At 33.0% G+C, this 27,830-nt stretch overlaps 2 protein-coding genes across 3 annotated transcripts; one reads left to right on the top strand and one right to left on the bottom strand.

Moving 5' to 3' along the window:
* Positions 1–34: 34 nt before the first annotated feature.
* LOC148611423 (ATP synthase lipid-binding protein, mitochondrial-like) lies at positions 35–4,339 on the bottom strand. The gene is made up of 6 exons (XM_088592031.1): positions 4,263–4,339; positions 3,986–4,052; positions 3,326–3,385; positions 2,270–2,362; positions 978–1,074; positions 35–387 (listed from the first exon to the last, which is right to left on the bottom strand). The coding sequence occupies exons 2-6, from the start codon at positions 4,025–4,027 to the stop codon at positions 224–226; spliced, it is 456 nt and encodes a 151-aa protein (XP_088448157.1). The 5' UTR covers positions 4,028–4,052; positions 4,263–4,339; the 3' UTR covers positions 35–223.
* A 139-nt stretch (positions 4,340–4,478) lies between these two features.
* Positions 4,479–23,036, top strand: LOC148611422 (juxtaposed with another zinc finger protein 1-like). 2 transcript variants are annotated; one of them, XM_088592030.1, is made up of 6 exons: positions 4,479–4,622; positions 12,700–12,772; positions 13,151–13,230; positions 14,560–14,671; positions 16,164–16,292; positions 17,058–23,036. In XM_088592030.1, exons 1-6 carry the CDS (start codon positions 4,523–4,525, stop codon positions 17,473–17,475), a joined length of 912 nt encoding a protein of 303 aa, XP_088448156.1. In that variant the 5' UTR covers positions 4,479–4,522; the 3' UTR covers positions 17,476–23,036. The 2 variants fall into 2 exon arrangements, with proteins under 2 accessions (XP_088448156.1, XP_088448155.1); XM_088592029.1 differs by having other exon boundaries at positions 16,152–16,292.
* The last annotated feature ends 4,794 nt before the right edge of the window (positions 23,037–27,830 follow it).

The following is a 27,830-nucleotide window of genomic DNA, read 5'->3' as shown; positions in this document are numbered from 1 at the left end:
CCACTTTATTAAATATCATTAACAATATCATAAATAGTTTTTCTTTAAGATTTAATAATTTACAAAACTTGTTCCACTGAGTGGTATTGGTCTCAATGTACTACTGTACACGATGATTCATTCAACAAATTGATCATTCAATGATAGCACTCAAATAAAATTGTATATCAATCTATTATTTTTCATTCTCAACAAACACTGTGTTCTTAGTTTAAAGTCTACATTAAAGAGCAAACAAGATCATGAAAGCCATCATAAGACAAAACAGTCCCATAGCTTCAGACAAAGCAAATCCTAGAATACAATAGGAAAAGAGTGACTGTTTTAGTGATGGGTTTCTGGCATATCCAACAACCAATGCTCCAAATACATTTCCAATACCAGCCCCTGAAAAGAATATCAAATTGAAATATTATCTGAACATTATGTACATCAGTGGTATTGCTCATATTAGTCAATTAAATACAATATATGAAGAGAAACGTATCAGCAGTTATTTCCTTCATAACTTTAATAGATATAAGAGTCGGTGCTTGCCTTTTCTGAAAGGATGGCTGGCATGGTATTATGGACATAATATAATAATGCATGTATAACCAGTATGTCACATTTTAAATTTCATCCTACACAGAATTTTTCACATTTCAGTTTGTGTGCTTTTTTCATCGTTACACCCTTAGTAACGCTGATATAACCAGACAACCTAAGTACCTTTAAGCAGAATTATCTAATGGTAACATACATGTAGGTAGTCGTAATTAAAGATGTTATAATCTTTTTGTTGCTGTTTCAATTTCATAAGTCATGAATTTGGACATTTTAAACCCCTATGGTTAATGCTCTATAACTTGTGCAATTCATAACCAAATACATTTACAGACTTAAATTATCTATATGTTGAAAAAATAAGAGAATCAGCTAGAAATCTGTTTTTTCCCCCTACAAAAACAACCCTAGTTTATTATTAGCCACTTTACCTGAGCCAGCAGCTCCTACTGTAGCTGCTCCAGCACCAATGTATTTGGCTGCCTGATCGATGTCTTTTCTTGATGCACTAGTCTGGAAACTTCTGATCTAAAATATGAACGAATAACTTTGGACTAACTTGTTGACGTCATACAATTCAGAACAACAAAAAAAAAAAAGAATCAGAACTTACAAGACAATAAATTGGTTGGTCGGCATATTCATTTTATTTTGTTCTGCACAAGTGTCACATTCACATCAATCAAATCATTAGTCTCAAATAAAATTTATGGGCCACTTCCCTTTTCCTATACAACTATGTTTGTCATATGTCTATTCTGAACAGCTGTAATAACAGAAACCCTGAATGACTTGACTGAAATGTACTTCAGTTTTTTTTAAATGGAAATTACAATTTTTAGTTATTTTCTTACTTTCAGGTCACAGATAAAAAGACCTCAGGTCAGTTGGATAACTGTTAACCAACACATCTTTTATTGCCCAAGTGCAACAGAGTGATGTCTAACATATCCAACTGAAGCCACTGACCAAACTTCAATAATGCTCCCCAAGGGATGAATCCCAAATTGTAGCAGATACTAATGCATAAGACACTATGCACATCTACAGACAACTGACAAAGTAACTTTTTTTTTAGGGGGAGATAGTCATCATGGTAAGGAAAAGAAGTCATTTTTTAAATTTGGTTTGCCAGCTCAGCAGTCTAGCAGCAAGTAGCCATTTATATATAAAAAATTACTGTACTTCAAAGCATTTTCCTTTACACTTAAATGCACAAATACCTAGCAAACAAGTTACAGGAGTTACTAATCTACTATTTAACATTTACTTGGAAATGTATATAAAGACCATTTTGTCCCAATGACCATTCTCTAGTGACCTTTATCCCCAACTTAACTTTATTACTGAACATACAATTTCTATAGGAACTATAGATAGCCAATAAAATGTTAAAAAGTGTTCAAGTGGCATGTGAAGTCTGATGACTTATCCAAATTTCTCATCTGAAATTTATCAAAATAAGGTACTGCGCCAAGCTAAATTAACATTGATGCATATTGACTAATTTTCATATCCACTTTTCTTGAGCAAGCAGAATATTTCCAGAATTCTAGGGTAGCACTATTTAAAATGGTCAATGACATACAATACATCAGTCTTTAGAAAACAATACTAGTGTTACAATTAAAAAGATCATCCTAAAATAAGCAAGTGTTTTGAGGTTTTAACATACATTTGTACACAATCTCAAAAGAAGGAAGATTTATTATTTAAAACAAACCTGATTAATTACTGATGAAAAATTTGAGTTAGATGGAATTACACTAAGACCTGATAGACCATTGTATGTAGATAGGCTACTCCTTGGTGCTACCTAAAAAGAAAACATTGAATGAAGTACTGACCTGATAAACTTTCAATAATCTAGATTGGTAGACCAGATGTCAAATAATGTATCTAAGGATTTCATTTCCATTACATACTCATCTCTAAATGAGAGAAATCTAATTAACTTTCAAGACTATAACAATTAAACCTTGGTTATTTTGTCACCTATGAAATTGTACAATAACAAGGTTTGTTTAAATAGTTCTAAAAACTGATCATATAGGTTGAAGAATATGACTGTACCCTTAATACCTGCCTTAATACTTAACATGAACAACTAATTGATTCGACGGTTGAAAGCAATACTTTATTTAACTCCCGAACACCATGCATTTATTATTCCAAAATGCACAAGTTAGTATGGATCTGACATAATATACAAGCAAACAAAAAATCAAAAGGACCTTACATCATTAGAAATAAAACAATTTACCAATGTTTTATGGAAATCGTTGGGTGTTTTATAGTTTTAGTTGAAAAGTCTCACTCAAATACATTAAATTATAAATAGAAAGTGGCACAAACATTTTACGAAAGTTTCATGGAAATCCAACATTATCTGTAAGAGCTTTTTTTGAGTTATTGTGCTAAGCGATATTGCAAGACAAATGGACATGGGCGTACCAGTATCAGAGATGATTTTACAAGGTCAACAAACAAAGTGGAAATAGGCAAAATGCAGATTTGAAATAGCTGAAATCTGCAAAAAAAAAATGAGTGCATCCCTGCATTATACCATAGGAAAGTGGAGTTTAATAAAGCCTTCCTACTGCTGTTATTAACCACCAAATTTTAATGCTCTTCCTCATTTATTGCTTTAAATTCATTATGAAGATTCCATTTGACACAGTCCTTTGCAAAAAGATCCCAGAAGACAGTTGCCAATCGGGTCCTAGTTAATGAATGCTCAACACCACATGTAAACACTGTATATAGTTTAAAAACTTACATCTTGCTTCTGTGTAACAACTGTACTGCTTAAAGGTCTAGCCAGAACACGACCAGCAACCTACAAATTTCAAAGAAGAATTGATCCTGCTCAAGTCAGTAAACATGACAAGATATATAAAAAACTTCACAGATTCCTGGAAATGTTCTATCTCAGCTATACTGGTATCGAATGATAAATTGAAGTTATAACAAAGCAGGCATGCAAGATCAAGTTCTAAGTCAAATGAAGGTGACATCAAAGATTAAGTCAAGAGAACCTACAAAGTTGTCAAATTTCTGTAAAATAGTCTTGATAATAATTATGCAAAGCCTAATGAAGGTCAATAAAGCATTATGAAAACTGCTATTTATGTGTTTTGCAGTGAAAACAGGTCAAAGGTCATTACAATGACAGAACCATTGTGAATCAAACAATGTTCAACTAAATCTAAAAACTGCAGTGAAAATTATCCACTATTTTAAATGTACGTTCCTGAATGCTTTTGCTGCTTATAATATAAGTTAGTGAGTTTATAAATCTTCAAGAGACATAGTGCTAATCAAATTATTCTGTATACCGAGCGGGTATGACGGGTACTAACTTGAAGTAAGTCATTTATTCTTATCAATCAAATGAAAAAAAGTCTTTGAAAGATTGTCATAGTAACATAACACTTACCATGCACCTTGTGGCCGGTGTCATCAACTTTATGCAGTACATTTTGGTCGGTTACTGGATATTCTTTCTGCAAAAAATATTATACCGGTGTTTTCAATGTCAAAGTCTCGATCACAAGAACAACTTAAGTACTTCAAATGCAACAAGAATACTACAGCAAATAAAATAAACGATGCTTTTTCTGTATTTATCAACAAGAATTAGTGCCTATGACAAACTATTTTAACGAGGATGATTTGGATTTTGGTCTAGTTGAGTCTAAATTTCAATGGCTTACCCGTCGTCCGGCAGAGGAGGTATCAACAGCGCATGCTCAGAGTAACTTCCGTGGAAAATATCGAAAAATTTCACTAAAAGCGCATTTATTATATCTTAAAGCATCTCTGTAATATTTTTAACGTTATATAATTCAGACGAGTTAGGCTTTGCGGTAAAGAAAAAAATCTAAAAGATCGGAAAAACTCGGAAATTTATTTTTAGAACGCACCTGTCAGCTGACCGCATCATAAAGTGCAGTTGGATTGCGGTAACGAGAGGATGGCTGTGTTTTTGATAAACGAGTGCAAATATTTCGGATGTGGCTTGGAATTTCAGTCTTTAGGAGATCTGATTTATCATATCGAAGATACTCATATTGGTTTGTGTGTATTTGACAAAGTACTATCACGTGTAATCATCTGTTTTGGTCTAGAGACTAGACAGAGCAATGTTTACAATGAAAAAGTGCGGGAAATTGTTGACGTCACAAAAAAATTAGGAAATCCCCTGTTGAAATAAATTACGAAACGGCCAAATAATTGTTATAAAATAATAACAATAGATAGCATTCGTTTCTCTTGAAAATTTCATGTTAACATACATGGTTTTGTTCACTTGTTATCCACTACAGTCAATCAGTTAATGTAGGATAGTTCTTCGTGATGTCATCACTTACATTTGTATCATAACTTTCATTTTTCAAGATTATTGAAAAATTCTTTTGCAGTTTTGGTTCCTTAACTGCAGATTAAATTGTTTTTATTCATGGAATTTTTAAATAAATATTCAGTATTTAGACTGTATGAGCATAAAATTTCAATAACAATACTACACAAAAGTAAACGTTTTCATGAAAGGATTAAATAATTTTTGGTCGTTCATGCATGTACATATATGTACAATGTACAGTGATTTAGCTAGCACTCGTCATTTTCACCATTTACGAAAGGCTTTCATCGATGACGAAAATATTTTAGATCATTTTTGTCACTTAAAATTTGAAAAGTCAATAAAAAAATTCCATTTTTAAAGTATTTCAGATCAATTTTCGACAATTTCGTCACCTTAAATATAAATGTTGTTAAAACAGTCAATCGACAGTTACATAATTTCACCTGGCCTAACGCTTTGACAAGTGTATGACCCCACGCTTGGTAATTACCGGGTCAACCAGGTGTGAAATACATTTTATTGTTGTTAACCTGGCAAGCCTTTGTTTTCGACCGCCAAAAAAAGCTTCAAGATGACTCGAGACATTTCTGATTTTAAGTATATTTAAAATAGAACTTATATATATAATCAATTTAAGGATTAGTCGTGTTAAATGATTTCGTTCTTTAATGGATGCCGACCGATATTTACTCCCATATAAAAACGAACCCTTCATGAACTTCGCACATATATTATGTATAATTAATTTAAGGATTAGTCGTGTTCAACAGTTGGAGTGGGGACACGCTCTTGGACCCACGTGGGGTCTGGGAGTAGGCCAGAGCGTCAACAGAGCAGCCTAGCTGCTAGTAGGACATACTCTGACTGAGTTCTTTGGTTGGGTATCCCAAAGGCTTGGCTCCGCTACCTCCAACTACTAACAGAATCCCCCGTAAGGGGTGGTCGTGCGAGATCCGTAAGGATAGTCAAGACGGTAAAAAAAAACCCAATCATCATTAGTCGTGTTAAACGATTTCGATCTTAAATGGATGCCGACCGATATTTGCTCCCTTATAAAAACAAACCCTTCACAAACTTCGCACATATATAGCTATCTATTTTTATAAATTTAAATGCACATGGTATAAAAACAGTGTCTCCGATGTGACTGGTCATCTAATGGATTTCAATTAATTTTAACGCAATAGCCGGACAGTTAGGAAGTATTAATCAACGATAAATATTTATTTTACGATTCTCTTTCTTCTTGAAACGTACTCACAATGATTATACGGACTTCTTCAATTCGACTCATGATCCTGGGTCAAAGGTTACTGAAAAATTACCACCCAGCAGTAAGACATCACGGAGCAACCACTTGCAGAGTTCAAAATGACTTTGCCAATGTGGCCAAGCTCCTTTCTTTCGGTCTAGTTTCTGCTCTATCATCTAGTGACCGTGAGAGGGGATGTAGTAGGTACAATCTGATCAAGACCTATATGTATCTTAGGAACACACTCAAGGTTTCATCAGTCTATTCTCTTCTGAAGATCTGTCTCCATCCTTATGAGTTTTAGGTTGAAGAGGGCTTTTGAGGTGTGGTGTTTGGGAAAGGACAGGAGGATTTTCTCTTACCATAATATTAGCTTTTGTCAAATAGTAATTATTTCTAGACTTAATGCATCAAAGCTTTGTCATGATGTAAAAAAACCTATTTTTCTAACAATAATTATTTTATTTTGTTATGTAACATGTTTTCTTATAGAAAATGACAGTTATTTTATTGTAACATTTATTATATTTATTGTTATGTCTGTATCTGTAAACATAAAATAAAAATAAATATATTAAGCATGTTTAGGTCTCATTAACCACTTCTAACGTTTCCATTACTTTACATGTTAAAAAAGTAATTTCCAAAGTTTCACTGTGAATTTCCAGGACAAATGACATCTTAAAGCTGCATACCGCTTCCAAAATCATTATGCTAATGGTACAATGATTATAGAAATTCTTCACAAAATTTACTTGAATAAATAATACTGAAAATCCACATTTTTACCTGTTCTGCTAACTGACAGCATGGAGGCAAATTATTCACACATGTAAACAATATTCATACACTTTTGTAGTTAATTACATATATGATTTTAAAGTACACATTGTCAGCTTTACTTTGACTACTTTTAATCATAATACACACAAATAATGCACTTACAATGCATATGTCTAGGTTCAGTGTGTTTTTGGTACTACATAGGGGGGGTGGCCATTTGACACGGAAGTGGTTAGTGAGACCTTGAAAACATTTTATGAGTTTTTATTGGTTTCTTTTTTTACATTTTATGAAAGCTTGTGGTATTGTGAGTCTAATAAGACCAAAACTATCAAAATCAGACATAGGACTACAAAGAAATGGTCATTTTTATATCATGCTCCTCAGTGATGTTTTACCTAAATTACTAAAAAATTACAATTTTAACTAACTAACTTGTCACACCAAATTGATACCTATGATAATTCAAGAAGTTGTAATAGTCAATATCATTTCTCATTATGAGAAAAAGAACAGATTTCAACAATTTATATCATACCTATTTCATTACTGTGTGATTCTAAATCTGTGCTGTGTGACTATTTTAGTACTTTGAATATCCCAAGCAGTGACGTTGTGTATTTCATGGATGACGTCAAGTTATGAGTCACTGTTACTGATAAAAATTTTGTTGCTATGTTGTTTTTTAAAATACCTTGCACAATGCACCTCTTAAAATATAGCCAGATTACCAATATCACTATACTGATTTTATGGGAAAATGGAAATAATGACCAGGAAAGGCAATTTTTCTCAAATTATGCATTTCTCTGAAATATGCCATAATTTAGTTTATGGTCTCACTAACCACTTCTAACGTTTCCATTACTTTACATGTTAAAAAAGTAATTTTCAAAGTCTCACTGTGAATTCCCAGGACAAATGACATCTTAAAGTTGCATACCGTTGCAAAACTTGGAAAATAAGGCTTCCAAAATCATTATGCTAATGGTACAATGATTGTAGAAATTCTTCACAAAATTTACTTGAATAAATAATACTGAAAATCCACTTTTTTACCTGTTCTGCTAACTGACAGCATGGAGGCAAATTACTCACACATGTAAACAATATTCATAAACTTTTGTAGTTAATTACATATATGATTTTAAAGTACACATTGTCAGCTTTATTTTGACTACTTTTAATCGTAATACATGTACACACAAATAATTCACCTTACAATGCATATGTCTAGGTTCAGTATGTTTTTGGTACTACATAGAGGGGTGGCCATTTGACACGGAAGTGGTTAGTGAGACCTTATGTCTTTATATACACGTAGTTTATGATACTATTGACTATTTACAAAAATCTGCTGCCCATAATATGTCGTTTGTGCTTTACACAAAAGTGACTAAAGCCCTCAAAATCCTAGCTAAAACCCTGAATGTATGAATGGATCTCAGAGCTCCCAAACTCAATGAATGGTCAAAGGCTGTTCCTGTAATGTTTGGGAGTTGAGAGGTACATTCATACATCCATGAACAACTGAAAGTAGCTGTTTAATCCTTATAATTCTATTCCGACATTTTGAAATTATTATTTTTTGATTGATTGATTGATTGTTGAGGTTTAATGTCGGAGCAGCAATATTTCAGCTATATTCAGGCAATGAACATGAAATGATGATGATGGAATGAAAAATGGGATGGGACACAAGGATAATAGGGTGGACAAATTTTGATTGCCACAAGAAATAGCAAAGGGGGATAGGGCCCAGCAATTTGGCCTTCTGTGATGGAGCGCAAAGGTTCCTACTATCGAATACCACAGCGGGCTTCTTTAACGAGCGAAGAACGTGACATCTTCCCCAACAAGGTGCACCAATATGGTTTGCGATCAGGTTTTCCGTATTATAGCCTGACGACTCCAGTATATAACATGCTAGGGTTACCCCCTACCAACACCTGGGGTACATAACCCAGTTGCTATGTGGGCAGAGTGATCTAGTCCCCGGCTAGAGTTCTGAGCACTATTTAGTCACCTTTAACGACAAGCTTAACGCTGCTGCAAGCCTATTCTTTTGACACCTGGATCCGCACAGGACTATTTTTTTTAAAAATGTGTTGAACCGGTAAATGAATTGATAGAATCTTGTTCTGGGACAATTTAATTTTGGGGCGAGTTTACGTGTAGTTAGATTGTAAGCATTTATAAGTTTCTGTCCCAAGCTGAAAATTACTCTCTGTAAACAAGCTGTACCGGTAAAATCAATGTGGATGATATAAAGTATTCTTACAGCTATATTATGCCGTTTAGTTCGTTGACACTCTTTCGAACTACACGGCCGCCATAGTGGTTTCAATCTGACTGGCGTTCATACATGTATGAACCATCTGAAGAAGTTCGTGCAAGTATGAACTTTCTGGCAAAGACGTTCTTGACCAATCAAAAATGGCTATAAGTATGAAGAATCTTTTGATAAGAATTATATAAATACAACTTTTATTTATTTTTCAAGTAATTGAGTTATGAATTCACATACAAATTGTGAATTATTTTGTCTAAATTAAACATTTTATAGAACCAAAATTAGATGTAAAACAACAAAGCTAAAAAGTTTTGAAAATTGTGATTGTTTATGTGAAATTGCAAAATTGTTTATTTAGTTGTTTATTTGCCAACCAATTTGACACTTAATGTGCAAATTAGTGATTATGACATCACTAATGAAATTGGCAACCTCTCCTATTAAAGATTGCTAAAATTTATAGATAGCTGAACTACATTTTGTAAGTTATACACTATTCCAAAATTTTCCAATTTTGAAAAAAAAAATGTTTGATCCATTATGAAAATCCATTTGGCTGCAGATATTTGAAAACTCTTTAAGGTTTTTGGGTTATAGGGGCCATGCTAAAATAAATCTCCTTTTATTTTGGGTAAGATTTTAAATTTGATGTTCAGGAATGGTGTCGTAACTTGTGTGTCATAGTCAATGGGTGTTGGTTGGTCGATGTTGGTGTTCTTTGAGTAACTATGGGTGTTCTCAAAATACAAAACGGGTCTATGTTGTCTTTTGTTTGACAGGTTTGGTTTTGATTCTCGAAAAAACAATACATTGAATTGGATCATACAACTGGTAGCCTTAATTTTATACAATTTTCTCAGCTTTGACATTGTTCACCAGTAGTTTTAGTCCTCCAGTTGGCCTGGTACATCCTCTTAATCATCAAATGTGATAAACCACTAATCACTGATGATTACCTGAGATTGACCTCAGGGTTAATTACTACCGGATATTGTTAAGGTGACACTTCCCAATTGGCTTGGGGTAATTAGTTAGAGTGTAATCTTAATGGGACATTCAAATACACTAATAGGGCACTGAAGTCGCTCAGAGAGGGCAGAGGGGTGTAGGCTTGATAAGGGGCAAGGCACGGCGCCCCTCCATTTTGCTTTAGCAAGGACACTGTGATGGTCTGCATGAGTTTCGAAAGTCCCTGCCTGCAATTTTTAATCAGACTTCATCTCTACAGTGATTGAAATAGAAGATTAAGGTCTTTGATACGCAAACCTAAACAGAACTTTTTTCACCTTAAATTGAATTTATAATTTTCTGTAATATTGCATCCATAATGCCGTATATTTCCTTGTATACCACACACTTTTTTTCAACTTGTTCCAGGAGGAGAATGCGTGGTATACACCATAACAATGAGTTTCTAGATTTTTTTCTGGAGACATAATTTTCGGGGTCTGTAATTTTTGGAATTTCAAAACGTAAGTCGTCAACAAAAGACAGCATAGAGCCATTTTGTATTTTTGAGAACATTTTTATGTGAAATAAGCAAATACAGTTTTACTGCTATTTAATAATTGTTTTATCTATCGATGCCGTTTACTTGCATGTTATAGTTTGTATGTAGAATCGCGACAAGCTTCTTATTTTTCTCTCAAAGCATGCCGTCCTAATTATTACATCTTCACCTGTGTGCGATGGAGCGTTAAATATACAATAATGGGAGTGCCAACCTGTCCTCAAGCCCATTGTCAATTAATTATCAAAAAACATAAGTCAATTTGAAAGGTGAAAACAACTGTCACTGATCCTTTAATCTGCTTGATGAACTGTTTCCAGATGTGAAATATCAATACACAGGCTTGACAAATTAAAACATCTTTTTTATAAATGGTCGGACTTAACACCATTATTTTAGTGTACCTGATTTGCATAAGAACAGAAAATGTTAACATTTTGACAGACTCTTTGAGGTCTTAGTCTTGTATTTTTTGCCTGGTAGGCTTCTATAGTATACCTTAAATTTTTTTTAAAAATAGACAAGGAGTTTCAGTCTAATATTTGACCATGTTTTTCATTTAAGGAAATGTCAAAAATAATTTTTAGGTCCATTTAAAAAAAAAGGCACAAACTTTGGTACACCTGGGCAGGTCAAACTAAAAATAGACTTTTTCTACTTTCACTTTTATTTTGAGTTCATAAAATAGACCCTTTTTCTGAAGCATTATTTTTCATGAAAATACTGTTTTTCCTCAAAAACAAGTTTTTTGTGTCATAGCTTGATATTTACCATGTACTTCTGATGAAAAATGATAGTCAGTTGCCAAGAAACAAAAACAGGAAAAGGCAAAAAGGAAGCACACTATATTTTTTAGCCTCCATGTTTTGACGTACATCCGCTCAGGAATATATAATACAAGACTGATATATTGAATGGATCCAATACATTGCTGTATTTTATCAATAAATGGCTTGCAAATGCAGGGAAACATAGAAAAATACTTTTTTTTTAAAAGATTAATGATGAAAGGATACACATTTCAGGGAATTTACTAGAATCCTTTCATCTCAATATGGCCTTCTGCTGGTGATGTTTCCTCTCTTGCCAGTGCGTGTTTACACGGAAACTAACTTTTTACATTGATCTCCCTTGCCAAGAAGGGGGTGTGTAGAATAAAGGGATGCTCGTAATATATGGAAAAATACTATAAACTGCAAGTGTAAAAAAATCATATTGTGGCCACACTTGCCTTAAGTATATCCATAGGACACTTTTTTTTACGAACAAATACTTTGAACTAAATTTTTTATTAACTTTAAAAAAAAAAAACAAATTATTGTCATAAAAATAGTTTACAACATATAAATGCAGTAGAAAATACAACTATTTAGTATAATTCATTGTAATTGGAATAATTATATGTATTAAAATAGAAATAGCTTTATTCAGTACCTCTTCTTAGGTCTTTAATACACTGTATGTGTTAGTATAATATTTTCAAATAAAAATGTCATAAGAAAACTGTGATAGGACACCTAACTTTTTTTCAAGTCAGAAAACCATTGGGTTGCTTTTTTTTGTTAGGTTTTTATTTTTTTGCACCGGTCCTATGTGGTGATAAATTTTGATTGGTCCCTAAGTGAACAGAGTTCAATATGCTGCTCTCCATGAAGCTCTTGACGTCAATTTCAAAATGAAAATGTTAGTCCTATGCCTGAAAAGAACTAATTTTTAAAAATAAAATATAACATAAATGTTCCTCTTGTTTTCAATGATTGAATAATAATATGTTGCCATTCTCCAGTTTTGTACATCATCCATCAAAAAACATAAATGTATACATCTTGCAGTTTTTACAAACACTTGTAGCAAAGTTACATGTAAATGTACCCTATTTTCTGTTAATCAAGAAGTCAAAATTGTGTTAATATGATTAATTAATTGCTACCATTCTAACATTTCAGAAACTGACCCTGCTCACTTAGAACACCAGGAATCTGAACAGCCACAAGCTTTAGCTGCAAGTTATATTTTAAGGTTAGTGTTGTAGCTGCATAACAATAAAGTAAATACATGCTGATGTGATCAAACAATAGTAGCATTTAAAAAAGTGACAATCCAAACCAATTTTGTGGTTACTATGACTTGCTACTGCAGAAAGCTTAGTCTGTGTTCTATACTAGTTGTTACAATATACATGTATATTGTAACAACTACTGTAGAACACAGACTAAGCTTTTTTTAAAAAAGCACACACCTTTGTCCAAAACAATGGAGGACGGACTGTACAATGTTGTATTCTGGTACATGTATATTAAACAAGTTTATTTGTAACTTTATTCATGTATTTAATTTAACATATTTTGTACATTTGTAATGTATATATCTTTTGATGTCATTTGGGTCTTTTTAAAGGTTTTACTCAGATGCTGACCAGAAATATGATGTACAGCCTGTGTCCCCATCCTCTTCTCTCAAGAGCATCACTCCTGTCAGTAAGTACAACCACTGTCACCATCCTCCTCTCAAGGGTATCATCCCTGTCAGAAAGTACACCTCTGTCACCATCCCCCTTTTAGAATTTTCACCTGTCAGTAAGTATAATATCTGTCACCATCCTTCCATCAGAAGTATCAACCCCGTCAATAAGTACAACTACTGTCACCATCCTTTTAGGAGTATCACCCCTATCATTAAATACAACCTCTGATATCCTCCTCCTCTCAGGAATATCAACCTTTCAACTAGTACAACCACTATAACCATCCTCACTCAGGAGTATCACCTCTGTCGGTAAGTATACCTTTGTCATCATCCTCCGTAGGAATATCACCCCTGTCAGTAAGTACATCCACTGTCATCACCCTTGTCAGTAAGTACACCTCTGTTACCGTCCTCCTCTCACGAGTATCATCCCTGTCATTTAGTACAACCTCCATCACCATCCTCTTTTCAGGAGTATCACTTCTGTCAGTACAAGTTCAACCTCTGTCACCATCCTCTTTTTAAGAGTATCACTTCTGTCAGTCTAAGTGCAACCTCTTGTCACCATACATCAGAAAGAAGAGGATGTAGGATGAGGCTGTACTTACAAACAGCAACAATACTTCTGATATGAGGATGTTGACAGAGGTTGTACCTATTGACAGGGTGATATTCATGAGAGATGAGGATGAACCTGGTCACTAACATCTTATCACCACTCTCAATGATAAAGCCTCTATTGGGCCAAAGGCACTTAAATATATTTGTCTATCCTTTAAACATGGTTACCTGGACCTGATATAAGTTCAGCCTTAATTCCTGTTTTGAAGTAGCACCTGTTAGTTAGCACATTACCAATTGCATGCTATTTATCAACTTTATCATATTCAAAAATATCACCATCCTTTTCTAGCATAAGATCTGACTTTCTTATTCTTTAAATAAGAATTCCCCTTTATAAATCTGTATTTTACTGAAATGATTCTTTTTAACTGTCCAGTGTTTATTTACTTCTGCCTTTGCCAATTTCTGCTTTGATTGTTGAACTTTGCAGCATTGAAATTAAGATAAACCTGGAGTAAATACCTTTTTACAATCAATATAGGAAAAATAAGCAAGCTTACCTGGAGAATTGTGTAATCTTATTTAAAATCTTCCAGATGAAAATATAGCATGTTTATCTCTTATAGATACAATGTAGTTTTTGGGGCCCTGCCACAAGAAGTGAAAGATGCTTTGTAGTGATCAATCTGGCTGTCCTTCCATTAAAACTATGACCTGCCTGTAACTATTTTGTCTTTCAAGATGGGCATTAGATATTTAGATCATATATATTTTAGGTTGGGAAATGGATGAAGAAGATGTTGTCTCAGATGGTTATGAAAGTGATGAACCAATAACAAACACTGCTAACCCATCCAGTCCAAAGTTTACAGCTACACTTATTCACAGGTGTTTATTTTTATTTCCTCTCACCATAAAAGTTGTGTAAAATGCAGAACTACTAATGTTATTTTTTATACACTTAGTGTCAACATCCCTCGGTTGTTTTACCCACACTGTACATTATCTTATTCCTTATGAATATATAGAATTCTATTGAGTGTATTGAGAGAGTAATTAAGGGAACCAAGGTTATAGCGGTAATCAAAAGAATGTAACCCAGGGAAAAAGACCAGACATGGAAAACAAACATACATAACAAAGAACATAAAGTAACTAAAATTATACATACAAAGTACCAAAGCAAATGAGCAACTCTGACTCCACTAAAAACTGGGAGCATGGACCAGGTGCAGTGGTAGGGTAAGCATCTTTTGCGTCATTGAGTGTTATATTGTATTTTCAGTGTTATGGGTTGAGATCACAGGGTCAAATTTTTCACTGTAGGGGGATGCTTAACCACACAATTACTTATGTTTAGTTATGATTTTAATTGTTGATATAAAATGTTACAGGGTTCCAGTTTACTTTGGGGAAAAAAATCTAAAATGTATGCATGATGTTGATTATTCATAGATCATATCGGTACATGTACATGGGTATTGTGCTTTTATTTTTATTCACAGGTACATATTTTCATGTTTTTATGGGCCTTATGAAACCTTCAAGTTGAAAATTTCAACAAATGCTTGATTTAGGAACATGTATCAATATAGGAAATATTGGTTACATGTATTAATATCATATATTTTGGCCATGGAAGTGTATTGTTTAAAGACAACTTTTGGTAAAATATTTCACTAGATAAGTTGTTGAAGACATTCAAAGCATGTTGCCTCTATTTTTGATTGAATAATCTGAAAAGGCTTTCACCTGAGTTTCAGTGTCATAAGAAATCATTGGAAATAGCATATTTCTATATGTAAGTATCCTTAATAGGACTAGGAGTGCAACAATATACCATACCACGTAGATTGTGGTATTTTTTTCCCAACAACATGATACACAATACAAGTAAGGCCACTTACAATACTGTTTTTTTTTTTTTGTTTTTATTTTTAGAATGTGCTGTATCATTTATTCAAACATTAATACATTTTTGAATATTTAATATGGAAAAAAATGGGTTTTTTTTTCATGCTGTGTGCATAACTCATGTTCTGTGTTATTAATTTTTATTCACATTAGCAGCATTAATTGAAAAAAATTAAAACCATTGGGAAACTAGAGTCACTGCCATCTAGTTTCAAATCAGAATTATTTACAAAACTATTTTGTTACATATTGTCATTTGTCCACAATACATATCGTTTAAGATTAAGGTGTATCGTTGCAGCCCTAGTCCTTAGATATATTCACTGATTTCTACAATTACATGTATAATTCCCATTTTTTTATTGAAAGTAATACATAAAAGTTATAATATAATATAATATAATATTTATAATAAATCAGATCATAGCATCAAGCAAGTAGTCAGTAAATATAGTTTGTTTTGTAGAATGTTGACAAAGAACCCTGGGGATTGTGACAAACCATTTGTGTGTCCTATACCAGGATGTAAAAAGAGTTATAAGAATATCAATGGAATGAAATATCATGCAAAAAATGGACATAAGAAAGATCTAGGGTATGGTACTTTTAAGTAGAATACTGTGGATTTATTTTATTTTGTGGTAACTTTTATTGGGAAAATGTCAATTAGTAAATTTTTTTTTACTTTATCAAACAAATTGTAGGAATTTTTTGTTCTATTTGGAACATTAATATTTTCACAGTAATTCAATTCACATCTGTTTCTACCTTAATGCTCAAGTACACATGCCTGTTTTATGAATATCATATAAATATGTGCATCAGTATACACTATCTATTACTGGTCGGTTCATCGTGAGAAAACTTGAGTTTCTTTGGTGTGAAAGATTAAGACCTAATTTGGTACATGTATAAGAAAGAAATATGGTGCCACATTATTTGATATTTTTACTATGTCTTAAACGAGTTGCCTTTAAAATATTGTTGAAACTAGAGAACTGTGGCTAATTGCACAGAAAGTCTTATTTTAAAATGTAAGAAATGATAGAAATTGACATCAGGACATAAACTTTTATGACAATTTTTTTTTTATCTTCTTGGTTCATTCTATAAAGATGGGAAAGAATCCATTATAAATCTGAATCGTGTTACAAAATAAATCTCTTCATACTTCACTTTTTTCTAGGGTTAATTTTGAAATTGGTGGTCTATTGATACCTTTCATTTGAAACTTAGAAAAGTCTCTGGACCATCCACTCTTTGAAGTAAAATTGGACCTTTTATCAAAAATCATTTAAATTATCTTCTACACATATAATGAAGGTGCTTGTATATTCTAAAAGGACTATATTCCCTGCAGGTTTGTTCAGAAAGCCTACAAGTGTGAGTGTGGTAAAAACTACAAAACATTACATGGACTAAGGAACCACAATTCAAACTGTCATTCAAGTGATCATCTTACTATGACATCAATGGACTTAGTCAAGTCAAATGGCATGCTTATAGCAACACAGATCTTTGCCCCACAACCTAAAGTTAAAGAGCCTGCAATCAAACATGTTAAACTGGCACCGAACATCATCAGGCAGAATACAACATCCTGTAATGTCACGAACTTGCTAAAAGGTGTTCGTAAGGAGAAAGAAAATTCTCCCGTCTTTAACTTTAATTCTACAGTGTCTTCTGAAGAACAAGTAGAAGTTGAAGTGATTGATTCTCCATTCCTTGATGAAGATAGCCATTCCTTCATTGCTGCTGAGCAAGCAAGACTGCAGTAACCTGTTTGGAAGCCATTCCTTCATTGCTGCTGGGCAAGCAAGACTTCAGTAACCTGTTTGGAAGCCTTTCCTTATTGCTGCTGAACAAGCCCATTTGGAAGCCATTTATTTGTTGCTGTTGATCAAGCATTACCTTAGTATCCCCATTTGGAAGCTGTTTATTTATTGCTGCTTATCATGCAAGACTTCAGTAACCATTTGGAAGCAATTTCTTTATTGCTTCAGAGCAAGCAAGACTTCAGTGTAACCAATTTTTGTGCCATTCCTAAGCTTTTGGGCACATAGGCTTGCTCCCACTATCAAATACGCAGCCCCACAAGTAAATCTGGGATCACCCTTGTAGTGGCTATATACTTGTGGAACTGCATATTTGATAGTGGAGCAAGCTCCTGTGCTTTAGGCAAGACTTCAGTAAACAAATTGGTAGCAGATCCATTATTTTTTTATGGCAAGAAAGATTCCAAATCTTGATAGTTGGTTATCATCCAGTATTGCTTTTGAGAAAGAAAAACTTAAGAAAACTATATTATCATGTTGCCATGCCATTTAATATTAAATTTATGTGTTGTATTTAGTACATTTTACCATCTAACATATGAAATACATTTTAAAGTCAAGCCTCACTTTCTCTTCTATTATTTAACAAAATATCTTAAAGTGCAGAAAAATTATTATAGTTAACACTTACATGGAGACATCTTCATCAATTTGTGTTGAAGTTTTTGTTTATGGTTTTGTTAGTGCTTTTTATTTGTCAAAGGTATTAAAAGTGCCTTTATTTTGACGAGAATTAATTTGAGACATTTGTTGACATTTTTAGAGTTACAATGTTAACAATATGAAAATGTCTTTCAATTAAGGTGAGAAATGTGCCTAGCCTATATCATCATCAGTCATTAAGCAGTATCAAAATTTTTACTTACATGTACATTGTAGTTATTTTATTCACTGAATTACAAAGAAATCCCAACTTGCCTTGTGTATAGTGTTATATGTCATTTTTTTTCTAAATGTTTATGTAGATTTTTTAATCAAATGTAACTTAAGTTTGAATCTCATTTTGTGTCATTTTTTTTTTTAATGTAAGTATTCATGTATATTTACTAATTAGAAGTAATATCCTAGTCATAATGCTACCGGTGCTCAAAATAATCAATATATTTTTTTTTTGTTTTTGTGTCTAATATATAACAGATAACCTTTATTTTCTTAGCATTAAAACTGAAACTGCATATAGAAAACAGGAATCAATATTTGACTGGTACCTTCTTCATAGTTTGTTAATTCGGTTGTGACATAGGTTGTGTAAAGTGAAAGTGCATGTTAGTTAAGTGGTTGTGACAGAGGTTGGGTGAAGTGAAAGTGCATGTTAGTCTATTTGTTGTGTCAGAGATTGTGTAAAGTGAAAGTGCATGTTATTTGTTAATTAGGTCGTGACAGAGGTTGGGTAAAGTAAATGTGTGTGTTCTTCTTTTTTAAAAACAGTTCTTTTTATAGAACGACAAATAAATTGATTGTATAATGGTATTATGTGGCATGGTCATTGTTGTCATCCAGTGTCTGTGTACAATAACTTGAGAATAAGTGTATGGGTCTTTATGAAATTATGCCACATATCACAAAAGGAAGATTGGGATTAATTTTGGGAGTTGTCATTAAAACCATTTAGGAATTAGGGCCAAAAGAAACAAGCATTTTCATTATGTCCACACAATACCTTGACTATAATTTGACTATAAGTCTTATTATCTTTTGGATCTTTATGAAATTATACCACAAGGTGCAATAATACAAAAGGAAGGCTGGGATAGATTTTACAGGTTGTCAGATGAATTATTTTGGAATAAGGGGCAAAAAATGGGTCATAAACACTGAAAAATGTTGGATGAGAATCTAGGAATTTTCTCATGATGTTCTAACATGTTCAGTCTTAAATAGGGTCATGTTTTTATAGTAGAATACAGTGCATTGATAGATTTCTGTAGATTCTTTGAGGATTTTTTTTTCAATGATTATTTTTTTATTATGTATATTGATTTTTTACCATAAGTGCATAATAATTAAAAAAAGTTTAAAATGTGCAATATGAATCCAAAAAGTGTTGTGTGAATGTATTTTTATGTTGTTTTAATTTTATACAAAAGATGTCTTTTGTTAGTCCCAATTTGAATGAAATATTCTTTGATATTGTTTGATAAGAATTGTATTTTTTTGTACAACTGCGATATTTTGGTTGTGTTATCTACATTAGAAAGGTTAGAAGTGATTTTTGGTGTCACGACCCCTTACAGTAAAAGTAGAAGGGGCCAAATACGAGCATTACACCACTTCTGTAAAGGTGTATAATATTGTGAACATGATTAAATACCATAAATGGTGACTGATAATTTTGGGGGTTATGACCTGACTTGTTCAAGAATTAAGGACAAAAAGGGACAAAAACAAGCATTTTCTAGGTTCTTTGACCATTTTCATTCTGGCCAGAACCTTGTGCAGTTTCAGACAATTTATCACAATCTAAATTCAGAGCTGCATCTAGTTTGAATGTTATGCCCTTACATATCCGAAATGTTCAGGGTTCAGCATGTGCAAAGTATTTTCTTATGACATTGTAAGAATATTGTCACATTTGTCATTAACCTTAATAAATAACACACATTATATTTGTAAATGTGTTTATAGAATGTTTTGAGTTCTCATCTGAAGCAAGCTTTTGTATTGTTTATGTACTGGTACATGTATTTTGAAATTTTTGGGTTTTTGATTTGTCAAAATGCCTTATGTCACTGGTTCATTCCTGGAACTATTCTACTATTTCTGAACACCAAACAAAAATGTAGTCCAAATGTAATTCCTTTTATATTATTAGCTCACCTGGATGTAGGCCATGTGAGCTATTGCCATCACTTGGCGTCTGTTGTCATTAACAATTTCTTCAAACATCTTCTCCTTCAAAAACTATTGAATGTATTTGGATAAAAATTATGATGATTGTTCCTTAGAGTATCCTTCACAAAGTGATGGTTTAGATTTTTGATCTGTTAAAAAACATGGCTACTGTTACTAAAAATAGAATATACGGGTCAGACAGTAGATTTTTTGCATATATCTCCAAAACCCTTAGGTTTAACCAAATTTTGACATGGGGATAAAAGTATTTAGTATAATTAGATCTATCTGTGGTCAAATTTTGGTGAAAATCTGTTGACCCTTGTTGAAGTTATTGCCCTTTTTTGGCATTTTTTTTTGCTGTTTTTGATGTTATTCTTTTCAAAACTCTTCTCCTCAGAAACTACTATAAAAAAATCAATGAAAGTTTTTTATTACTGTTATTTAGGGTATCCCAAACAAAATGACTGTTTGGATTTTTGATCGGTTAAAAAAACATGGCAGCCATTACTAAAAATAGAACATAGGGGTCCAACAGTAGTTTTTTGCATATACCTCCAAAAGCATTAGGTTTAGTCAGATGAGCGATTCAGGCTCCTGGGAGCCTTATGTTCAGTACATCTTGTATTAACTATTAATATGTTTCTGGCAATTATTCATCTTAATAATATACTATTATTTCTGCAAATAAATTAGGATCTAGTCTCTAAATGGACTTAAGATTTGAGGGACTCCTTTTTAGATGTTTATAAATAAATTAACATTTAGGTGAGTGAAGTTCTTGCATTGATGTGCCAAGAAGCATTAAATGTACTTAGAAGGTTCCATTTGATACAATATTCAGTCAAAACCTCCATCTTATCATCAGTATTTTATGATAAATTAACAGGAAATGTGGAGCAGTGATTTTAACCAAGTATAATTACCAGGAAAATTCTAATTGATGAAAAGTGTCTAGTTTTGAAAATCTCAATATCTTGATAAAGGAAATTATTTTCAAAGTTGAAACTATTTACACTGGAGTATAGTTATAATGTAGGATAAAACTCTGTTGAAATACCTTTGAATGTGATTGCAAATAAACTTTTGGACAGGTTTAAAAAATGTGGAAGAGGGTGAAACTGAACAAAATGTGTTAAGTTGGAAACTATCAATTCAGTTTTTTCTTCAGAAATCAGTAATTAATTAACATTAAAAAAACCAGTGCTAACAGCACTTGGATTAGATTTGTTCATTTGTTACTGTATATGAATTAAGATGAAAATGCAATCTTTTCGATTTAAAAAAAAAAGAGCATAATTTTGAATAACTTTTCTTTCAAAGGATAAATATGTAAATTTATATGTGCCGTTCTTGGCTATAGAAGAGTCTTTTTTTTAGCTTTTATAATTACTCAATGAATGGTATATGAAAAAAAAAATTGTTTAATTATATTTAAGTTCCAGTATAAAGTTTGTTGTGGTTTATCAAAAATATTACATTAAGAGGATTGTGCAATGGATGCTTCGATATTTTTTCATCATTATTTGGTTGTTTTTTATGTTTCAGTAATTATGAATTTTTTTCTTGTTTTCTTTGAGTTTTTAAAATCATTATGAAAAAAAAGGTGATTAGTTTATAAATTTTGCTGTTAAGTGTCTGTTTTTAATTGGTACTATTTAAAATTAAAAAAAAATTTCAAAGTAATTTGCCTTGCAGTTGTGTAATCTGTTTTCCAGTGTACAAAATGTGTTGTAGACGGCTTCAAATATATTTTCACTAAGTGTAAATGCAATCTAGTTAATGTTGCATTTGAAATTTCAGTAGGTTTAAGGAGGTAAACTGGGGTAAGGGACATTACTCTTGAAATCAGTGTTATGTTTGTATCATATTCAATTTCCACAAAGCCTCTCAAGCTGTCATTTGAAACAGAATGAAATTAGTCCAAGTTACTTTGATGCTTACATGAGATTGATGTCAAATGCTAAATACAAACGTTCCAATGATTTGTAAGAGTTGTGTCCCTTACCCCAGATCTACTATCTTAGAGCTTGCTTAATTATAATTACAAACATCTTATAAAGATACATTGTTCAAACTGCCTTTGATATTATAGAGTAATCAAGGAAACCAAGATTTTAGCAGAAAACAAAAGAATGTAATCCAGGGGCAAAGACCAGACATGGAAAACAGACAATCACAACAAAGCTTGATACAAATGCATATTATTTTGATGTTTAATTAGACCTGTGCTCTTTTTTATCATGAACGTGTATGGATTTAAAAGATAACAAATACTGGTGTAGGAATATAAATTGTTGGTTTCCAGAATCTCTAGTTATTGTCATGGTTTGCTGTCAGAACTTTTTTAAACATTTCCTCTTGCAGTGACAATTTTAGATAACAAAGGTGCTACCTCATTTTTTAAATTTTATTTAACTTGCCACGATTATTGTGATGTCTTGTTTTTTTTTTTTTTTTGTAAAATGACTTGTATTTCCTTACACATAAATATGAGTTGGTAAATAGTTTGGAGTATTATTGATTTTATGCAAGTTATATAGTAAATAAAAATTGTTTGGTGCTTGTTTGTATCTGTCGATCAGACAATCATTCTCTACATTCTTGTGTACATTTTGTACTTAAGTTTTGTATTTGTTAAACTTTAAATAAAGAAAATCTTTTTACTGAAATCTTAGTTCTTTTGTCAATTAAATTCAGACATGTAGTCAGAGGGAATAAATACAATAATACCAATCATATACTGTAAACGTAATATTTTTTGTGGTGTACTATTTTTTGCTATTTCTGCGGTGGACAGAAATAGTACACATGAAATTGATTTTTAACACTATAGAACACTAATCATATTTTGAAACTGCAAAAATTGATACCCGCAAATATGTTCATTTGACAGAGTCCACAAAATTAGCAACAGTGAAAATTAATATGTTTACAGTATATTGCAAATTTAGATATGCTGAACAAGTGTTTCAAGGAGTCACCTCTCATCAGCAGCATTGGGGTAGTTTATGGCAACTCCCATTAAAGTGTCAACAACTGTTGAAAAACCACTTAAAATTCGTTAAGCATTATCGAAGCCTTGAAAATTTTGTCCAAATAAATCACATCTAAACCCCACTAAAATTACTTGACTCAGGCTGAAAAATGCTCATATACATGTACATGTATATGTAGATGATTTCAATAAGTCAAGAGGAAAGTTCAGAACATTATTAGGAAAAAAACGCTGTACAAGTATTTGGTATTTAAGGTCTAGAACTAATTGTAGTTTAATGTTCTGCCCTATTGACAAGACCTGAAAACATATTTAGGATAGTAAAATTAAATCTACAAAATGAGTAATCTTAAATATTAGAAAAATTGACCAAAGTAAGGTAACCACATGAGCTACACATATGTAGAAGAAAATATTTCAATTTAAATCTATGAAATTTGACCTGTAGACATTTTTAGCTCACCTGGCCGTTGTCGTTAACAATTTTTTAAAACTCTTCACCTCTGAAACTACTTGACCAATTGCAACCAAACTTGGTTTGAATGTTCCTTGGGGTATCCTGCATAGAACTATTGTTGGGATTTTTTATCCGTCGTAAAACATGGCCGTCATTACTAAAAATAGAACATAGGGGTCAGACAATAGTTTTTTGCATATATCCCCAAAATGGTTAAGTTTAGCCAAATTCTGATGTGGTAAAAGTGTTCAGCATGATGAGATCTATCTGCGGTCAAATTTTCATTGTAATCTATTAAGCCATGTTGGAGTTGTTGCCTTTTTTCAACATTTTTTGCTATTTTTTTATGTTATTTCTTTCAAAAATCTCCTCTGACACTACTTGACCAATTGGAACCAAACCTGGTATGAATGTTCTTTTGGGTATCCTCCACAGAACTGAGGTGGGGATTTTTAATCCGTCGAAAAACATGGCCATCGTTACTAAAAATAGAACATAGGGGTCAGACAATAGTTTTTCGCATATATCTCCAAAATGTTAGGTTTAGCCAAATTCTGACGAGGGGTAAAAGTGTTTAGCATGATGAGATCTATCTGCGGTCAAATTTTCATTTTGAATCCGTCGAAAAACATGGCCGTCGTTACTAAAAATAGAACATAGGGGTCAGACAGTAGTTTTTCGCATATATCTCCAGCATGGTTAGGTTTAGCCCATTCTGAAAGAGGTAAAAGTGTTCAGCATGATGAGTTCTATCTGCGGTCAAATTTTCATTTTAATCTATTATGCCATGTTGGAGTTATTGCCCTTTTTCAACGTTTTTTGCTATTTTTAATGTTATTTCTTTTAAAAACCTTCTCCTCTGACACTATTTTACCAATTGAAACAAAACTCAGTATAAGTGTTCCTTGGGGTATCCTGCATAGAACTGAAGTGTTTTTTTTTATTTGTCGAAAGACATGGCCACTGTTACTAAAAATAGAACAGGGGTCAGACAGTAGTTTTTCGTATATATCTCCAAAACCGTTAGGTTTAGCCAAATTCTTTCAATAGCTGAAATGATCCTTCTTTTTAGGACTACAAAAGTCTTCAGGCTTCTTATAAGAGTTATTGCCCTTGACAGGGGAAAATGACAGGTTTTTTTTTTTTTTTTTTTTTTTTTTACAGTTTTCAGCCAATGTCTTGAAAACTACGGTAGATTTAGACCTTCATTTACTGAAATGATCTTTTTGATAAGTCCTATCAAAGTTTTCTTGAGTCAAAATTGTTGGACAACTTCTTGTTTACCCGGTAATTATTGCCCTTGAAAGGCAAAATTCAACCAGGTGAGCGATTCAGGCTCCTGGGAGCCTCTTGTTTTCTGTTCCGATTGATGTTGATTAGATTCGATTGATATGTAGAAGAATTAATAATTATAATAAGCCTACAAGTTCCTCTTTAGAATGTGGACAATTCAATCATGATTGCATGCAGGGGTTTTACATCATATACCTAATTGCCTATGTACATAGAGGAAAGATGCGATTCTAAATTAGGATTTGAGCAGGGGATACATAAAGTATTTTGAAACAACTGAATACAGAAGTTTGGCATTAGATATTCATTAAAAGATTAATAATTATGTACTAAGATAAGATTTCCAGCTCTTGTGAAAAAATATAGATAAGTGCTCAGGAGTAATCAAGGGAACCAAGGTTATAGCGGTAATCAAAAGAATGTAATCCAGGGACAAAAACCAGACATGGAAAACAGACATACACAACAAAGAACATAAAGTAACTAAAATAATACATACAAAGTAACAAAAGTAAATGAGCAACGCGGACTCCACTATAAACTGCGAGCATGGACCAGGTGCACCGGTTGGGTAGGCGTCCTCTGCTTTTCTAGAAACACCCGCCGAGTTGCACATAAGAATTCAAGTCCGGGGTAGACAAACGAGGAAAGGAAAACTATGACCCGTTGAATAAATCAGTTTTCATGGTGCAGATGGATACACCATAACGATTCACGAGTTCATGATGACGACCATAAAACTTCTGTAGTGATGACTTCAATCTTGTAGCAACATAACCATGTCCCAGAAGCCTATTTGTTAGTGTTCTAGCGCGATAGAAAAAGTCTGCGTAGTTTCATATGGTATAACATATGAGTTGTGATATGAACACTCCATGCGCAGGTGCCGAAGGGATGTTGCCACAGATGAAAGGAAAGTTGACAATTCTGAATGAAAAGTCATCATGTTTGTCGTTAAGTTTGGTCAATAGTTTTCCTTTACCATCGATTTCTAAGTGTAGGCCAAGATATGAGGCTGGCTTCACAGTGTCTGTAGTATCCTTTATCTCAAGTTCTTTTGGGTAGATGCGATGTATCAAATGCACACGAATGCAATATGCTCTAAAATTGGGTGACTTCTGCTAAAATCTTGGTTCCCTCGATATTATTGCGTACTCTTTCGTAACCGTGATGACCTTATTGCTTTCAATTATGCGGTCCAGATGAAACAACTGGCAATAGCTATATATAGATATCTGGTCCTGATAATATATATTACCCATATGTAGTCAATGGACATACAAAATAGTCCTCTTAGAAAATATGTATGAGCCTGTTCTGCATCTTTTTTGGACCTACATCTCAAATATGACAAGAGTGGTCATCTCAGCACTAAGATTTATGATAAAAGAGACGAATTTGATTTTAATATCATAAATTTTCCTTACCTGTGCAGCAATATATCTTCACCTCTTGCATATGACATTTATATTTCACAATTGTTTCACTATGCTAGAGCAAGTACTAACTCTGATTTTCTTGAACGGCATTATAAAGTATCTACATAACAGACTCCTGAATCAGGGGTCTCTTACCAAATTCTTTTTTTAGATATCAGTCCTTGGTTGAAAAAATACTTAGTTTCTTCTAAAACAATGAGTAATGATTGTTTTTTTTTTTTTGTAAATTGTTCTTTGTGCTGATGTGAAAGAGTAATCAAGGTTATAGCGGTAATCAAAAGAATGTAACCCAGGGACAAAGACTAGACATGGAAAACAGACATACACAACAAAGAACATAAAGTAACTAAAATCATACATACAAAATAACAAAAGCAAATGAGCAACTCGGATTCCACTAAAAACTGGGAGCATGGACCAGGTGCACCGGTAATGACCACTGATTTACCGATTAAGACAATAGCATGCAAATGCTTTTTAATCACCACTGGTATAGTCACCCCACAATGGAAGAGGAAGTTTTAGTGCGCTGTAAAATCTAGATTTAACCCACCATTTCGTTTGAAGTGCATGTACCAAGTCTGGACCATTGCAGTACCAACTGCTCCGATGGTGTAATATCTATTTTGCCAGATTTAATTTTGACTTGCTTTGATTATGAAATGGATTAGTGTTCGGTAATTTTTTAATGTTACCCTATACTTAAAATGGCTTTTCCAGAAGATTATCACCTTCTGATAGTGAACCTGTATTCTAGAGCTTCGTGCACCATTCATTCATAAGATTTCCAGCTCTTGTGAAAAAATATAGATAAGTGCTCAGGAGTAATCAAGGGAACCAAGGTTATAGCGGTAATCAAAAGAATGTAATCCAGGGACAAAGACCAGACAAGTAACAAAAGCAAATGAGCAACTCGGACTCCACTAAAAACTGCGAGCATCGACCAGGTGCACCGGCAGGGTAAGCGTCCTCTGCTTTTCTAGAAACACCCGCCGAGTTGCTCATAAAAAGTCAAGTCCGGGGTAGACAAACGAGGAAAGGAAAACTATGACCCGATGAATAAATCAGTTTTCATGGTGCAGATGGATAAACGATAACGATCCACGATTTACACATACCAAAATAAAGGAACTACCATTTGTTTTTTAGGGGGGTAGAATGAAACTTGCAATAAAAAGGCAGGATTCAGTGGCAAATCCAGAGGACGGGGACACTCACCCCTTCTGAAATTGGGAAATTTATTTTTTCTTCGCAGGAAATCTTGATTTTTCACAACCCC

This window comes from Perna viridis, chromosome 7 (assembly GCF_037379345.1).
Source record: "Perna viridis isolate PV_CMFRI_1.1 ecotype Kerala chromosome 7, ASM3737934v1, whole genome shotgun sequence".
NCBI lineage: Eukaryota > Metazoa > Mollusca > Bivalvia > Mytilida > Mytilidae > Perna > Perna viridis.
This window is presented reverse-complemented; position numbering and strand designations above follow the sequence as displayed.

What these genes read in the sequence shown, in the direction of transcription:
- LOC148611423 (XM_088592031.1), bottom strand. Translation starts at nt 4,027, where the DNA reads ATGTACTGCATAAAGTTGATGACACCGGCCACAAGGTGCATG. An exon ending in TTGTTACACAGAAGCAAGAT is followed by an intron (nt 2,363 to 3,325) that starts GTAAGTTTTTAA and finishes TTTTCTTTTTAG; the next exon opens with GTAGCACCAAGGAGTAGCCT. An exon ending in TTTCATCAGTAATTAATCAG is followed by an intron (nt 1,075 to 2,269) that starts GTTTGTTTTAAA and finishes TTCATATTTTAG; the next exon opens with ATCAGAAGTTTCCAGACTAG.
- LOC148611422 (XM_088592029.1), top strand. Translation starts at nt 4,523, where the DNA reads ATGGCTGTGTTTTTGATAAACGAGTGCAAATATTTCGGATGTGGCTTG. An exon ending in GCTGCAAGTTATATTTTAAG is followed by an intron (nt 12,773 to 13,150) that starts GTTAGTGTTGTA and finishes GTCTTTTTAAAG; the next exon opens with GTTTTACTCAGATGCTGACC. An exon ending in ACAGCTACACTTATTCACAG is followed by an intron (nt 14,672 to 16,151) that starts GTGTTTATTTTT and finishes CAGTAAATATAG; the next exon opens with TTTGTTTTGTAGAATGTTGA.